The sequence below is a fragment of the Brachyhypopomus gauderio genome, chromosome 12, assembly GCF_052324685.1.
Source record: "Brachyhypopomus gauderio isolate BG-103 chromosome 12, BGAUD_0.2, whole genome shotgun sequence".
NCBI classification, from domain to species: Eukaryota; Metazoa; Chordata; class Actinopteri; order Gymnotiformes; family Hypopomidae; genus Brachyhypopomus; species Brachyhypopomus gauderio.
Window position 1 is genome coordinate 15,510,152 of NC_135222.1, and position 17,221 is coordinate 15,527,372.

General features: G+C 45.6%; 1 protein-coding gene across 1 annotated transcript; it reads left to right on the plus strand.

Annotated features, from left to right (window-relative positions):
• The first annotated feature begins 485 nt into the window (after nucleotides 1-485).
• Nucleotides 486-11,158, plus strand: efnb2b (ephrin-B2b). Its single transcript, XM_077023269.1, has 5 exons — nucleotides 486-1,175; nucleotides 4,394-4,683; nucleotides 7,666-7,758; nucleotides 8,442-8,546; nucleotides 8,855-11,158. Exons 1-5 carry the CDS (start codon nucleotides 1,066-1,068, stop codon nucleotides 9,268-9,270), a joined length of 1,014 nt encoding a protein of 337 aa, XP_076879384.1. The 5' UTR covers nucleotides 486-1,065; the 3' UTR covers nucleotides 9,271-11,158.
• The last annotated feature ends 6,063 nt before the right edge of the window (nucleotides 11,159-17,221 follow it).

Here is a 17,221-nt window from a genome sequence, read left to right on the forward strand (position 1 = left end):
TAAAGTTTTCAAGACAAGCATCACTGAACAAATAACATGCTTTATTCCCATTAATGTGATATTCGAATAAATTCAGAAGAACCACAGTTTGGTATGCATTTTATTTAATTTCCGGAGAGCGAAGCAACAACACAGACTAGTTTCCCGAATATTCATGCACGCCCTTTAAGCTGACGCTATCATTTTACTGTTATTCACCACATTCCCATAACGGTCCAGTATGGATAATATATTCCGTTTTACTTACATGCCTTATCATTACATTCGTTAGTATCCACTGGATGGCGTTACACAACGAGTTAATATGAATGTCATTATTATAATCACAATTTTGCTGTAGATCCTTCATAATATGGCAGTTCCCTCTCATAAATAATATGTAATTAGACTATTTTAGACTCTTTTGAATTAAAGAAGCTCCGCCCACTTGGGGAGGACTTGGGCGGAGTCTAAACGCGCGCAGTCGGCCGCCTCCGGAGCTCAGGCGCACTCCCAGCCAGGCGCGCTCCCAACCAGGCGCACTTCAGAGCAACAACGTCTACAGAAGTAGTTCATGTAGCCTGTAGGAAACCGCAACAAAGTGAAAGTTTTCGACAACCCCAGTGGGTTTCAGTGGTGCTTTTTGTTGGTGTCCGGCACATGTGTCGATAACCTCATCAACTGTTTTAGACCTTGTCGTCAAAGGATGCTCTGATGCGGTCCTGACATTGAATCGCCTCCAGCCGGATTACCACTAGCCACTGTTTTAACTTCAAAGGATGATCATGGTTAGAACTTCTACTGGAGAAGGTGTTAAGGTGGAAGCGAAATCAATTTTGTGACATATTTGTCGTCCTTCACATCGACGTGTGCAGAGGGGTTGGTCTCCAGTGGATGAAATCAATAACCTCAAGGGATTTTGTTTTTCTGTGAATGTATCAATTAGTATTGAACGTATCAATTAGTGTGACCAATTTGTGCCTTAACTCGGGACGTCGATATCGTCGCTTCTGCACTTGTAGATCTGGAGATTACTGATTCGGTTGTCAGGGTCGTAATCTTGGGTCGATTACATTTCACGCCACAATGAATGCACTGTGGAAATATTTGCTTGGACTTTTTGTGATCATATGCCGGCCAAAGCTCTCCGGGTCCACAGTTTTAGAGTCAATTTATTGGAATACTTCGAACACAAAGTAAGTTAGAATCTCTTTTCTTATGTCTTTAACCCACCTATTGAAAAAGGGCTGTTTTCTTTGAGTAGGACCACCCACATCTTCAAGCTCTAACATATCTCTTAAAATCAGGCTGAAGAATTAGCCTGCTCTAGCTTCCAATTACATCGTAGCTTTCACCAGATAAGGCCAGAGTTGCCTACACATAGCCAAATCAATCTTTGCCATCTTAAAAAATTAAAACCATCTATCAAACATCTGCAACTGAATCGATACACTACAGTATATACTCGTTTTGTGGTCGACTGTATATTCTAGGTCACAGTTGTAAATGTACGGGTATCACGTGCTAAGTAACATAATAACTGGTTCTCAACGCTTTTTAGTCTGGTGATATTGCATCTGAAATCCTGAAATGTTTGATGTTTGGATTCAGCCCGAAAACGAATGTTAATGTCCAGACTTAGGGAACATGGCACTTGTAGCTGAGCGTGCAAGCTACTTTATTTATATCCATGGCAACCGTCTTCACAGCTAAATGCATCTTTATTATTTTTGCAACTGTTTCCTAGGAATTGAAGAAGGTTTGAGACTTAATAGGAACTGTAGAAAGGGTCTTAGGGAAGAGCACACTGTGAATTTGCTATTAGAAGTGTGGGAGAAAATGTTGAAGTTTCAAAGGGCTAGTATTTCAGTGCAGGTATTCGAACATCTATTTACTTCATCAAGTGAAGTTTCTGTGGGTAAATACACTTAGTGCCTAGAGAAGAAAAATTGTGTCACTGAGCCTTTTATGATGCATCATTATGAGGCCAATTAAATGGGTGCCTTCTCACCCTCTTCCTGCTCTTGGAAAGCTTGGCATGAGAATAAATGTGCCTTAATGGAGGTGTCTGTGGGCTTGCCATTTGGTGAACTAACCTGATCCTATATTTAGATGTCACTGACATTAATATTTGTGGATTAGAATGAGCAGTTTAGACAGGTAAATCATCCCGAACAGTCCAGTCCACAGAGGTACAGCTCATTTTCCACTCAGTAATTAGGCTGTCAGATGAAACAAGGAAAGAGGTTCAGATTGGCTAGACCGACGTTTGTGTTGTTACAACACTGAGTAAACCCCCCCCCCCCCTCCCCCCCAAAAAAGTCCCTATTTGTATTCTGTTTTCATGGGCTCCAGTAACTTTGTAGATAATCTTTGTCACAGGGATTTAAAGACAAAAGGCTCTCGAGGTTGAGAGATCAATCCTTCACCCTCCCGCTCCCCCAAACCACAGTTGGTAGGGTCCATTCTTAGGTTGAAGCTGCAGGGGGGCAAAAGAGGGGTGGTAAATGGGGTGGTTACATTTCCTGTCTTCTCAGAGAGCCTCAGGAGAGCCCTTAAAAACCCAGACCACCCCCTCCTCTCCCCCACACTCAACCCTCCACCCCCGCCCACATTGTTTTTGTTTCCAGGTCCTATTGATTTTATGAGGATGCATATGGGTCTTAAAAAGTTAAATGTTCAATTTATAGCCTCCTAATTGTTAAGAACATGTGCAAATTCTTAACTCTTAAATTCTTAAGACATTTATGTGGTGGTTATCTGACATTGGCATAGTAACATAGTAACATCTGATTAAGAAAAAGATATTTCTTCTGGATAAAATTAATTTATGTAGCCGATTCATGAGAACCTAAGTCTGAATCAAGGTGTTGACTGATTGTACAGGATCTTGGTATTTTTGGGCTAGGAAATATCCATCAGAAAGGAAACAGATGTCTGCCCACTGTATCAATATTCTTGTGTCAATTTTATTATATGGAAACATTCAGAACAATAAAAAAAACACCTGCAAAGGCTGGACTCCTGAGTGGGACTTAAAACACAGAGAGGGCAGGAATGTTAATAGTGTGCATGCTTCTTAATGTGTGTGAGTGTGCGTCAGAGAGAGAGAGAGAGAGAGAGAGAGAAGAGGAAGCGACTCTACTGAGACAGATGACTTTACAGGACTACAAACTGGCAGTTTCCAAAGAGCTTCTGTAATTGTTATATAGTCACTTTCCAATTCGGTTAGGACAAAGGTCTCAGAAGGTGTGGAGGAAAACTTCTTGGTGCCATTCACTCCTGGGTTTACACCATAAGGGAGGCCTCAGCCACGGGTTGCCTTCTGTTGTAGAACAAAAGCAGTCTTGCATTGTTCAGGACCACTAGCTTGTAACAGGGTCATGGGTGACTGCCTTTGCATGGCTTTAGGTTAAGTATTTTAATCAGCATGTACCTATGAACCCCTCCACCGTAGCTAATACTATTACACCCTGGTTTTGTTTATTTGTTTTTTTTTTTCAGACAGAAGGGTCTTCAAGGCAAGCACAGGAAGAACCTACTGACTGAATGATAACATGGGAATAAGAAATATTCCCACACATAAGTTTTCATGCCATGACCTGCTGAAATTATATTGCTCCATATTGCAATTGTGACATGCTTTGCAATATGTTAAAACACACTGGCGAGCTCTTGATGTCAAACAGTTAAAGACTGGCCTGCATTCTTCTGACCACAAATTATTTACGGTTGTTGGAGCGTGTGAATGCTGTGATTCATCACATTCACCCACAAGAACACTTATCGGGAACATTTGAGATTAGTCAGGGTGCTCACACAATAAATAAATAATAATTTGTTGATTTGTGCAGGGGCCATTTGTATACAGTGGCCTGTGATATCAGTATCATAAAGGCCAATCCTGTAATAACAAATAACAAATGAGACACTATCAAATGCTGCACTAATGAGACACACTGGATATCTAGACACTCAGAAACACCTTCCCTGATAATCCCTTGGCTGTAACTAGTAATCTAGTTCCAAGTTGTCCTTATCTAGAACATGGATCTATCACACATCATTTAAATTGACGTTCTGGTGCCTTGAATCTGGTGTGTTTGTCAGAAGAATCAGTCTGTCTGTCTGTCTGTCTATCTATCTATCTATCTATCTATCTATCTATCTATCTATCTATCTATCTATCTATCTATCTATCTATCTATCTATCTATCTATATCAGTTATATATTTAATCATGTACATTTGTGAATGTTTCTACATCAAATGTTTGAAGTAACCATTTTGTGACATTTACTTTGTACATTTTTTGGTCTGGTTTAACAATAAAAAAAAAAATTGAATATAAATAAAATAAAATAAAGTTGTGATGTGAAAAACTGTAACTAATGCTATGGTGTCTGTGCCTCTAGGTTTGTCCCAGGAAAGGGCCTGGTCCTGTATCCACAGATTGGGGACAAGATGGACATTGTGTGTCCCCGCTTGAAGCCTGGCACGAGTGAGCGTGCCGCTGTTGAGTACTTCAGAGTGTACCTGGTCACCAAGGAACAGCTGGAGACATGCCGCGTTTCCACCGATAGCATGGCCCTCCTGAACTGTGACAAACCCGACCAGGATGTCAAGTTCACCTTTAAGTTCCAGGAGTTCAGTCCCAACCTGTGGGGCCTGGAGTTCTCCAGAGGGCAGGACTACCACATCATATGTAAGTGCCAAGCCAAACACAGTCACTCACCCTATTCATTGCTCTCTTTTGATTGGCTTTCTCATGCCTATCCCATGTGGTGTGTCGAAATAGTTGATTCTTGAAGAATCAACTGTGTTGAGTTAGAACTGCATTGAGTTAGGCTGGGTTTGTATTTATGTGTAAAGAAAATCCTTGACAGAGGATGCAATTCCAGTTCAGGCTACATGCCAGGTATGTGCTTTATCCTTGAGGATGCCCCCGTGTTCCTACGTTGTAGTGTAATTAAGGTCATATTCAGTTTGGATCAGTTCAGTTCAGACTGGCCAAGGTTGCCTTGCCTCATTAAATTTTCACAAAGTCAGATCAAGCATCAGCACACTTATCTGATAATTAGTACATTTCAGGTGGGATGTGGCAGGCTGTGGAATGCAGCGCACGCTGAATCAAAGGAGCTGCCCCCTCATTCATTTCACGCTCAACTTGTCAGCATCACCATCTCGATCTCCCCATCAGGTTCAGTCCATCAAGGAGTTTACTGTTGTACAGTGATGTTCGTTTCGTTCAAGGCCGCTGCTAAGATTCTCCGGGATGGTGGTGATGGTGGTGGTGGTGGGGGGTCTGATCTCTCCGATCTCTGCCGAGCCTTGATCTTGGCCCTCCCGGCCGGCGAGTTCCCGAGTGGCCGAACAAGTTTAAGATTTACATGCTCCAAATCCTGCACCGTGTCGCCGGTGCAGGCCAGATCATTTTGACGGGTTTCCTTTTTTAGGAAACGCTGCCCGGAGCTGGGGGGGAACAGGGATATCTGACCTAAATGGTCCCAAGAAGACTGTGTGTGTGTGTGTGTGTGTGTGTGTGTGTGTGTGTGTGTGTGTGTGTGTGTGTGTGTGTGTGTGTGTGTGTGTGTGTGTGTGTTTGTGTGTGCGCGATCGTGTGCACATTGAGAAGCGGTGAACTTAGCTTGCCATTCTATTTGTGCATGATAGAAAGTGGCACAGCTGAGGCAACAGTGGTTTTCCTTGTACAGAACTCCTATAGCTCCTGTGTGGTTGCAAGTGATGCTCAGGTTGTGTATGTGAGATATAAATGGAAGGAAATGGTGCGGAAGTGGGGAGCTGAATTAGATCTACTTTGCGAGTCCTGCTTGTCTGGAGGAAGGAAGGTGTGAGTTTGGAGGCATGAAGTAGATGTGAAGGAGACGTTGCGTGTAGTTTTGGCAGGTAGTCTCTAGTCAAAAGGAGCGTGCTCTGTAGCAGCGTGTGTGTCTAATCGCATGTCTTTTGATTGCGCCTACAGCTTGGTGTGTGTGTGGGCGCATGTCTGTGTGCAAGTGTGTGAATTTGTGTGTGTGGCATACGTATGTTCATATGTTCATGTTCATGTATGTGGTCGTAGGCATTATTGCCTGTGTGTGCTTGTGTGCAGTTGTGAATGTATGTGTAATTGTGTCAAATTTTTTTGTGTGTAAAAATGCACGTTGAGAGTGTGTAAATGCACATCTTGTGTGTGTAAATGCATGTGTGTGTGATGTCTCTCTTGCTTCCCCATGCTGTAGGCACACACTGTGTGCGTTCAGTGGCTCTGCGGCTGACTGCACTGCCCGGAGCGCACGGTGTGCTTGTTGTGGTTGCAGAGTGAGCGGCTTCGCACAGGCCCATGAAGAAAGAAAGAGGGAATGAAAGAATGAAAGAATGGCATGTTCACTCGCAGACAAATTGGACCTTTGCCTTAGCTCTCTCTGTCTCTCTCTCTCTCTCTTTTTCATTCAGCCTCATTTCTTTGTCTCTCTTACCCTCTCCCTCTCCCACACTGTGCTTGGAGCAATGTAAGGGCAAAGTCCATTTGCTCTTAATCCTGACAGATTATGCCAAATTCCTCAGTCCCATGAGCTCATGCTTCGCCACAATCACACGGAAACCTGTGTGACACGTGCAGAACTCGACTACGGTAACCGTTAGCAGCAAGGCCTTACTTGGCTCGAGTAGGTTTGATTGGCCAATCAAATGAGTCTGGCACTCATTGTATGTGTATTTGTGTGTGTGTGTGTGTGTGTGTGTGTGTGTGTGTGTGTGTGTGTGTGTGTGTGTGTGTGTATATGTGTGTTCAGCACATATGTGTTTCCCTTCAGCTACGCTTTAATGATTTTTATAAGGACTTACGAGTGCAAAACACAACAACCCATTGGGTTTTAAAAGCTTCTGGGAGCCTGCTCCCATGATGCAACACAAATAAACACACACACACACACATGCACCGTAGTGATAGCATACCTGCTGAGCAAAGCAAATTCTCCTTCCTTATGAGTCATCTGGCGTGTTCCTTGTAGCAGAGGCCAACAGACGCAGGAGAGGCGAAGTCTTACCAAATGGGCGCGCCTGAGTGGACCAGTAGCACTAGTAATACCACTCGCTATCACCACCGAAACGCCGGCCTTCACAGAGCTGGTCCTGACCCTTCACGCACCATTCGTCCGAGCTAACAAATGCGAAGGATTTCACTTATGTGAATGAAATGATCGAGCAAATAATGCCAGGGAAACGTCACCCGCCATGTTTTGATATTGCAAGACATGCTGCCATCATACCATGGAGTCATAGGACGAAGCCCAGTGAGACTGGGTAGAGGTCTGGCAACCGAATAAGAGCTTGAGGCCTGATTTGGGTGGCTGGAGTCGATCGCTGTTACTATTGAGCTTGGGGTTCTGCTACGGCTGTACAGTTCAAAGTTGAAGCCGCTTCTTTACTAGGAGTGGTTATGAATCTCCCATCTCCCTAGGGCAACATAACTAGAATGAATAATAGACTCTAGATAGCTGCATACATAAATAGATGCCAAGGGAACTCATGTGGATTTCACATGAGAATGTTGGTGTAATGGGGAAGATGTCAAACTATAAGAGTCAAACTCTGGCTAACACAATCAGTCTTGTGGGATTTTGACTTAAACCTTTACAGTGGCGTGATCTTTCCACTCATCCTGTTGTCCCCCCCCAACCCACAGCAACGTCGAATAGCACCTTAGAAGGTCTGGACAACCACGAAGGAGGAGTGTGCAAGACCAAATCCATGAAGCTGGTGCTCCGACTCGGACAGAGTGAGTTCTGACACCACGCTTCTCTCTCACAAGTCCCGCCAGGCCCTGGTGCCGGCGCCTCAAACCAAAGTGTCCCATTTTCTGTGGGTGTCGAGAGGCCGGGAGGTTGCCTTTCGTGCTTCGGAACAGCTACACACAGCTATGGTGCCGCCTCACAAACGCAGCGCGCATTAGCCGTGCAATGTTAGCCGTGCGAGTTAGCCGTGCCTCAGCGTGTAATTGAAATGTCATGTGCAGTCGCCACCCGCTGTTCCACCAGCTGTCCCCTCCCTCCCTCTGCCGGTGAGAGCGTGGCACACTCCAAGCCAATTCATTAATTTCCCTCGCCAGTCCTGCAGCAGGATAAAGTGAAGCAGGAAGCATTGTTGTACCCGGGCCCTTCCGAGACCACCTCGCTTACCGAGAAAGATAGGATGGAAAACTGCCTTAATCCATTCTATTCTAACTGTTGATATATTGTACATGCTGGCAGAAAAAAATGTTATTTAAATAGCACACACATTTATATTTATATTCCAGGCACAAGAATAAGGAACAAAGCTCATATTTAGGTCTGTGATTATCATCCAATCAGTGTCTTGGTTTGAACATTTAGGGGATGTTTTCTTGACAGCAGTACGAACATTCAGCACTACTTCAGTAGTTTTCTTTCTCTAAATGGTTCTGTTTGGGGTGCACCTCAGGTCCTGCTGATCCATCTTCTGCAAAAGAGCAACATCCCCCCAAATACTCAGACAGTGACAACCATAGCACCTTCAGCAAAGAGAGTGAGGTGTTCAACAAAGTCGGTATGTTCCTCCTGTGTGGATTTGTTCAGTGACTTGCCAAGTCATTATGTACGTGCTGTTATACCTATAATATGAGATGTTGCAGAAATATGCACATGCTGTTATAGTTTAATAAGACATTCTTGACAAGTAAAGCATTGTGGTTTTTCTACTGTGTTAGACGGAGTGATATTCCTGGCCCACACTGTAGTTATTTGGAGTATTACAGTACTATTCCACAGTACTTTTCTCACTCTATGTGTGAGAATATAGCTCCCCATTCAACTCCTCTGGCTGAATTCACACGTGTTTTCCACTTCTTTCTCCAGACCCGGTTCCAGGCGCTGACACAGATGGCCGGAGTGGAGAGACGGTGGGCGCGACGGCGTCCGCCGTGGCGCTGTTGGCGGGCGTGGTCTCGGGCGCTGTGGTTGCCGTCCTGCTCCTGGCAGCTGGTCTCGTGGCGCTTGTGCGCCGCCGCCGCCGCCACCGCAAACATTCTGTGCCGAGCTCCGCCCCTCTGCCGCTCCACGCCCTCCCAAAGCGGGGCTCCGCCCTCAGCCCTGCCCCCGCCAGCGGCAACAACAACGGCTCTGAGCCGAGCGACATCATCTTCCCCCTACGCACCTCTGACCCCATGTACTGCCCACACTACGAGAAGGTGAGCGGCGACTACGGCCACCCCGTCTACATCGTCCAGGAGATGCCTCCCCAGAGCCCTGCCAACATTTACTACAAAGTCTGACGGCTTCGAGCATCTCAGGGGGCGGGGAGTTAAGAACGGGGCGGAATACTGACTCCACCCCTGAAAATGGACGTCATGTTTCTGACTGTCCAAACAGCTCGGCATGATGACCAACCAGTTCAGGACATTTTTGGGCCCAAAACCTTCGGCAATTTTATTTTTATTTTTATAAAGCCTTGATTTGTGCTCACATTTCAGCCGGCTCAAAGAAAGGAAGTGTGCTCACAGCAGACATGCGTTAAAGAGATGAACTCTTGAAACAAATAATGAAAAAGATAAAAGATTCACCCATGCTTTAACTCACAGAGGGAAGGATGAGGTGCTAAGGCATTGAGTCGCTGGTGCACTCTGGGTAAGAAACAGTGGCACATCAGAATACTCCAGGGATGTAAAAACATCCGTTGCCTGGATCGGTTGGGATCAGGCACTGAAGGCATTCCTCACATTTCCAGCACAACTAGACCCTTTAGTCTAGTTTTGCAATGCTTGAATAATTTTTCTTGCATCACATCTTGTTTGGTTGGGCTGGACAGTGTTAGCTTAAGGTCGACATTCTTCGAGCCACAAAGGGCAAACTTGGATACCTTTGACGTGCAAACTATATCCGACGGTGTCTGTATGAGCCGAGCGAGGCCACGGGAGCGAGTCGTTCAGTGTCCCTGTGCTGGTCTGACGGGAGCATAACACATATCAGACTCCTGCTGGTTTCTCATCCATACGGTGCGGCTGCATCGGGGTGTGAGATTTTGCAGATCCTTCTGGCTGCATGCAGTTCTTCTTCTCTCACTGCTTTGGCGGCTTGTCAAACCCTTAATCAACAAAGCCAAAATGAATGACGCCATGCACAAGCCCTTCTTTGTTTACTTAGAAATGTAAATACTACCTAAACCTTTTTTCCCCCTTTTTCCCCCTAAATTATGTTTTTTTAAGTTATGTTTTGTACGAACGTGAATGATCTTGTTTTGCACCCAGCTTTATGTTAACTGCTGACTGTTATGTCTGGGAAGGAAGAGTACTGGCGATTACTCAAGCCAGAAACCATGTGTTGATGCCACAGATTGATGTTATTCATATACAGTATGATCAGCGGTGGTGTTTCAGCAAAGTGCAGCTATTGATCTGCCTGAATGTTGCTTTGTTGATTATGCGCCAAGGGAATGTTTTGTTCCAGCTGGGCGCGATTGAATGAATTACGATTATTTGATTGAATGCATTCGTAATAGGGCCCTGTGCCGCCTCTGCGAGCTGTCTGAAAGCGAACATAAAAGTGGAGCTTTCTTTTGTAAGATTTGAATAAAGCCAGTGGCACAGTGGGCTGGAAAATGAAAAGTCAAGTTGTCCTGTGTTTCGAGATTTGTAAGGCTGCAATCCCTCCTGTCCAAAGAGAAACCATACCCTCACACGTCTGCTAGAAACACTCAGATGGCTTCGGAGGTCAGAACACACAAGCGAAAACTAATTTCACAGCATGAGGTCAGTCTCCGTAGCCGCATAGTTTGGGCGCTGCTTGATCAGTTATGATTTTAGAGCAGGTAAGTGATGGTTTCCAGTTTGGGTTCTCGAAAAAAAACTGGGATGTGCTGGCTTGGGCCCATTTGGCTGCGGGGCCTAGCGTCTCTTCCAGGCCCTCAGACTGGGTTCAACGTGTGGTCTTATCTCAGCTCCCCAGTGTTTTAGACAAACCTGAATAAACAGGGGAAGAAGCATCCCACTCGTCCTGTGGCATCTTATGGGTTAAAAAAGTAAAATTTACACAAAATGCTAAGCAGGATTTAAGAATTAAAATGATTAAAATACATTTAGAAAAAAACCCAGAATTTTCAAATCTTCATAACAGATTTTAATTTAACATCAGTAATAATATTTTTTTATGTTGTGACAATAGTTGTAAAAGATCGATAATATTGCTTTTTAAAATAAACAGTTGTAGCAACAGCATCATTCCATCTGGTTCATTTTATGTTCTGTATTAACGATTCAAATTATGTGTACTGTAAAAAAATACTTACCCGTTGCTTAACTTATGGAATATACTTAAATGCAACTTAAATTATCATCACAATATTGGTCAAAAATTGTAAAAAGACATTCCACTTCAGCCCTATTATCACATTAAAAAGCCACCAGCCAGACATAACCATTTGGTCTGGTGCACCAGCAGAGGTGCCATGTGACGGGAGGGTTTCAACTCTGACCCGTCAACACTTCAGCTGTGGGTGAGAGTAAAGGCGTTACCAGCACCACTCGACCTCAAACACGCTTCACAGCCACACACACACTCCCTGTTGTCACTCTTAGATAAGCACTCCTAAACCTTTCCTGCCCATTTTCCCACTGCCCCTTATCTCCTACAGGATATTTGGGCCACACTTTTGTCTGGACTGCCTTGGCTACATGGCACTAAACTCCTGTCTAGTGGAAATTAGATAATCGTTTGGAGGAGTAGTGCGGCTAGCTTCATGATCTGAGCCAGAATTGGATTTAAACTAACATTCAGGTTTTGGGTTGAGTTGGGTTAAAGGCTAAACTGAAAGAACAGGCCTGAGATCACTAGTTCAATATATGGGCTGTTCCTCACTGGGTGTTCCTCACTCGTCCCTTGGGTGAGCACCACCACAGCACCACGTTCCCATTATCCATAGACATGGTGCTCCACCCCATCCAACCCCAAGTTACGTAGTTTCTCCACCAACTCCAGGCATTGGAGCAGCAGCACTCAGGAAAAAGGCCGTGTTTACGCTGCACGGTTCTAGAACAATGAGCTCCCGGTCTCCGCCTGCCAAAAGAAACACTTCTGTCACCACGGAGCTGCTGGCCTGCTGCACAGAGGCCATGTGTCCTGTCCTGCCATTTAACTTCAGCTTGCACCCTTTCCCCCTCTGTTTCTCATTAGAGAACTCGCCTCCACCAATTGCCCCAGCCGTGATTCTAAGCTGGAATGTCACCGGACCGGGGCGGGGCGTAAGCACGTGTCGATATTGATTCTGGATGTCGTAGTGGAACACCACAAATCAGTGAGGGCACATGGCGGAACAGCCAGCGCCGATCCGACCCCGGACAGCCGAAGCGCATGGGGTTACACTCTGCGGGACTTCTCACACCAGCAACCACACCTTGTACTGTCCCTTCACAATAATGACCCTGACTATGGTCTGTCACTGGTTCTGGAGCTTTTTGATGGTTTTGATCAGATGTCTAATGGTACTGACCTCATTATCCATTCAAAGGTAGCTGTCACACAGATTGGAGGATAGTGGGGGGAGGGGTGTTTAGTGGGTGATGGGGGTGGCTGCTGTGACTACAGTGGGAAAGTGGGCTACTGCCCATGAGGGTACTCGATGCTGGTTCAGTTCTACAGACCTCCCAGACTGGGCTTTGCTTGGAAGAGACCTCCCAGACTGGGCTTTGCTTGGATAGGTAAAACACACAGACTTCCCAAACTGGGTTTTGCTCAGTTAGGTCAAACAGGCAGACCTCAGTATATTGCTTTTAATTATTTAAAGGCCATCTGATCATTTGGCATTAAAAAATTAATGTTCTCTAAATGCTTGCAGTGGTCATGTAGAGGAATGTGCTTTGTCTGTGTGACCATTTCTGGTATAGTAAACCACGAATGAAAAAGAAAAGACCCTTTTTGTCTCATACATCATCGTCAATGTATAATTATGACCTACTTTAAGAAAAATTGGATGGAAAACTACCAAAGGAACTGGTTTCATAGGAGATTGCTGTTGCTTAGAAATTTACAATAGGTCATGAGTCAGAGACGTAGGCGCAGCAAACTTGAAGCAGTTTCAGTTATTTTACAAGAGCCTGTGAGATTGACCCTGTGAGTCTTCCTGTGACTAAGATCTCACAGGAAACTGCAAACTTTGGGGAGAATCAAGACATCACCAGCATGTGGCAGCCATGTTTCCTCTCGGCCGAGGTCTGCAGATGGATGTAAAGGACCATCGGGGGAGTGGGGGTTGCACTGGGGGTGCGGGGTTGAATGGCGGAGGGCTTGAAGGTGGGGGGGAGAGCCATCTATCAAATAGGGTGGAGAAAGCAAAGGGAGGAAGAGATTGGAGGCAGGGAGTGTTTTTACTCAGAGGGAAAGCTATAGATCATTCTGGAATCCCGTCACGAGAAGTCCGTGAAAATATACTAGAGGACAAAGCAGAGGTCTGCCGTAACTCAGCTTGGCAAAGAAGGAACTCATGGCTACATTCCGCCCCGCCCAGAAAATCAGCTCATTTAAAGATGGGGCCTGCATTCACGCAGGAACCATAAAGAAGATGAATCTTGTGAACAAAGTAAAAGCTGAAGTGCTTGCTTAGAATCAGCTTCAATAATTTTTGAGCTTACTTTTTCAATAGTTTGCAAAAGGCTAATATGACATGAATGCTTTATAAGCAAAAGCAATAGCCAGCTATGACAAAAATATTTCACACTGTTAGTGTCAAATATAATGAACTTCAATAAACAAGCAAAATCTGCAAAACCTTAGACATCAAACCCCTTGAGAACCATATTGCCACCTCATGTCAAATTGAAAAAAAAAAAAGACAAATGCATAATTTGTCCTTATGGCAATCCAGTTGGGATTTTGATAGGCCTATATACAGCAGGATGCAACATGCAGGATCCTGAACATATTATAGGACTTTGTAATGACGGAGAGAAGAAGTAGAGAAGAAGAAGGAGAGAAGAAAAACAGAAGAAAGGCCAAGAAAGAATGCTCTTTCCCTCCGACTGGTGCACACTCTCCCTCTGGCTACGGTGTTTAAAGTGCCCCTCCCCCTCCTGCTAGTTTTATTTTTTGTTTTTTTTGTTGTTTTTTTTCCTCTGCGTGTCTCTCAGCACCGTATATCACCTCGATCACGGCGAAGTGACAGCGAAAGTGGGGGAAAGATTAAGGGCTTGCGCACCCAGGAATGTTAAGTGTGGTTTAAGCATGTGTGCTCTGCTACGGGCTCCGGCACCGTCAAGGCCAAACGGTTTGGAAACAATTAAAGTAATGGCGGAGGAAAGGGGGGGGTTGGGTGGGAGGTGGTGCCCCCCACCCATCGCCCCTAACCCCCAACCCACCTTCCCCATCCCCCAAAACCCCCCATGCTCCTCCAACCACTCCCACGCAGATGACTTATAGGCCCTCAGAGCACAATCTTCACCTCGCACTGTCACCAGTTGAGCCAATTCCTCACTCTGCGTGTAGCGCTCTGGACGTCGTTGCATGTGTAGATCCGTCCCTGACGCGATGCTGCCTTTCAGATTCATCCACTTCATCTAAAACACCACACCTCACTTGCGGTGAAGGCGCACAGCCCGACGGGGTTAAAGGCGCGATTAAATCCTCGCTGCCACATTTATGTACAGCACCATGAGACTCATAGTTATATTGCCGCGTCATTTTAAATTTTTTTCTTTATAATCCCCATGCTCTGTCAGAGAGTGAAACAAAGCCAGGGTTTGGGACAGGAAAGGCCGAGTTGCAGTACTTTCCGGTGGCGTCAGGAGAGTCTCGGCAGACCATGGCACAGCCCTGGCGTGGGAACAGCCATGGTGATGGCGGCTGCCCGCTCCGTCGCCCGCTGCCTCCTCAGCCCCGCCAAGAATTTTGCTCCAAGCAATGAACTTTCCCTCTCGCTAAGGTAAAACAACACGACATCGACGTCTGGCGGGGCTCTTGACAGACGTAATGGCGGCTCCGGCGCACTGTGCCTGTAATTTAGCCCCTTTGTGGAGCCTTCATAGCGGCGACATCGCACAAAAAGCCACGAGCACGACTGAACGAGCGCAGCCTTTTAAGAGGGTCTGTGCCTCGATCATGAGGAACAATTAGGGGTTTGGTTTCGTGAAACTTCGTGCAGCTGAACCCTGATCCCGCCTAACCTGAGGCCCTGGTAACAAAATGGGGATTAGTGAGCAGCTGATTGTTTTCTGTTGAGGGAATTACTTGGAGCGACTGGAGGGAACAGAATGAATTTCCAAAGAGGGAGCAAAGAAAGAGGAAACAAAAGACCAGAAGAAAGCTAAAGAATAAAAAAGCATACAAATTCACATTTAATATTCTTTATTTTTGATGCAGGTCATTTGGCCGGTGTTTACAGGACACAAACATGATGATCTGTTAACACAAGCATCACCTTGGGACAAAGCCCAGTATTCCACTTGAATGTGGAAGGCATACGCAGCCCAGCATGCAAGGCCTTTCATAAGGAACCAGGTGAGGGCGTTGCCACGTCAACTAGGTAGTCGGCCGCCATTTGCGCCACAAATCGCTTCCTGTCAGTGGCAGCTTTCACACCCGGAGAAGCGCTGAGCTAACTCCCTGGTATGGGAGCGTTAAAATGAGGGCCACACACTCAGACGTTTGCTCTTCCTGACGCCACCACCTTTTGCTCACCATCGCGTTAATGCGATGAAGAGGTGGCAGCAGTGCGATTATTCAGATCAGGCCTTTAGATCAGGTGAATCAGTTTAGATGAGTAGATCAGTAGATCAGTGAATCTTGTCAAATGTAAACTAGAACCAGCTCTTCGGACAGCTGCTTCAAATGACTGTAGCTTTTTTTCTACTTTCATATAGTGGGTTAAGCAAATTGACATTTCTGTGTTGTGACAGGTAGTGGAAAAGTAATGGAGACATTTCCTGCAGAACAGAATTCCTTCAGCCTCACACACAGTCATGCATATCGTCACATAAGTCATTGCCTTACCACATTGCACTGTCTCCTGTCTATATGGATTAGAGTTTAATTATTGAGGTCAAATATCATATAAAGGTCTTTCAAAGACCATCAAATCAAACCAGAATTGCAAACTAGTTAGTAAAATGTATGTGGCATGCAAGCATTTTTGTGCCATGAATAAATAATTGAGCGGTGTGGGAGATTAACGTCCGTTTGGGAAAGGGCCCAGCATTCATGGAGGCAAAAGGCAGACCAGCCTGCCCCCGCACTTGCTGCAGGCTATTGCTGATTATTTACAGGCCATATTGGGAGTGAAGTGTCAGCCATAGGTCCTAATCACATTTCGTTTCCCAGACGTCTGAGACAGGTCGCGGTCACGGAGCAGGTTAACTAGCACGCAGGGGCGATGTTTTTGAATGGCTTTCTCCTTCTGCGGAACGCATCCGCTCTGAACATCTGCATGGCAGTCATTTGCAGTCAGGACAGAGAGGAATGGGTCGCTCCTCTGCCGACTCCTTCTTCTCCGGTTTCTCTGGCTTGTCATGGCCTGATTAATATTCCTGACCTTATGGGACAGTGCTGCTTTTGCACATTGAGCACATGACACATGTGTTTATATTTTGGTTTATTGTGCATCTTCATCTATTTTTCTATTACATCTTGAAATCCATCTTGCGAAAAACAAAACAAAGCAAACAAAAGAACCCTGCAAAGCAAAAACAACAAAACAAGCCCTGCAAGACAAAAATTGAATGTCATGACCTGAAATGGTGCTTCGGTTGACTGAATTGACTCTGCTGTCCACCAAACGTGAAAGGAAATAAGCAACAACCTGCAAACTCGGCATCTTCTGAGCGGACGACACGCTGCTCTCCGCCCATCCCAGCCTGTCGGACAAACGCTTGAGATTTCGCCCAGAAGTGACACTCCAGTAAGCTTGGGGCCATATGGGCACCCTGTCGCAACAAGCCTGCAATTAATCCTGAATTAGTTCAGCCAATCTGCCACACACCCCAGTCTGATGGAGCCTCCATGTGAAGCAGAGCGTGTGTGTGAGTGTGTGTGTGAGTGTGTGTGTGTGTGTGTGTGTGTGTGTGTGTGTGTGTGTGTGTGTGTGTGTGTGTGTGTGTGTGTGTGTGTGTTTGCAAGTGTGTATACTTGTTCTTGTGCTTGCGAGAGGCTTCCAGGAGGCGTCAGAGCATCCGCTCCACATTCATTTGACATCAGGCCCATCGTATCCCGACTCCAGACCTCTCAGGAGGCCTCCCATGGCACAGC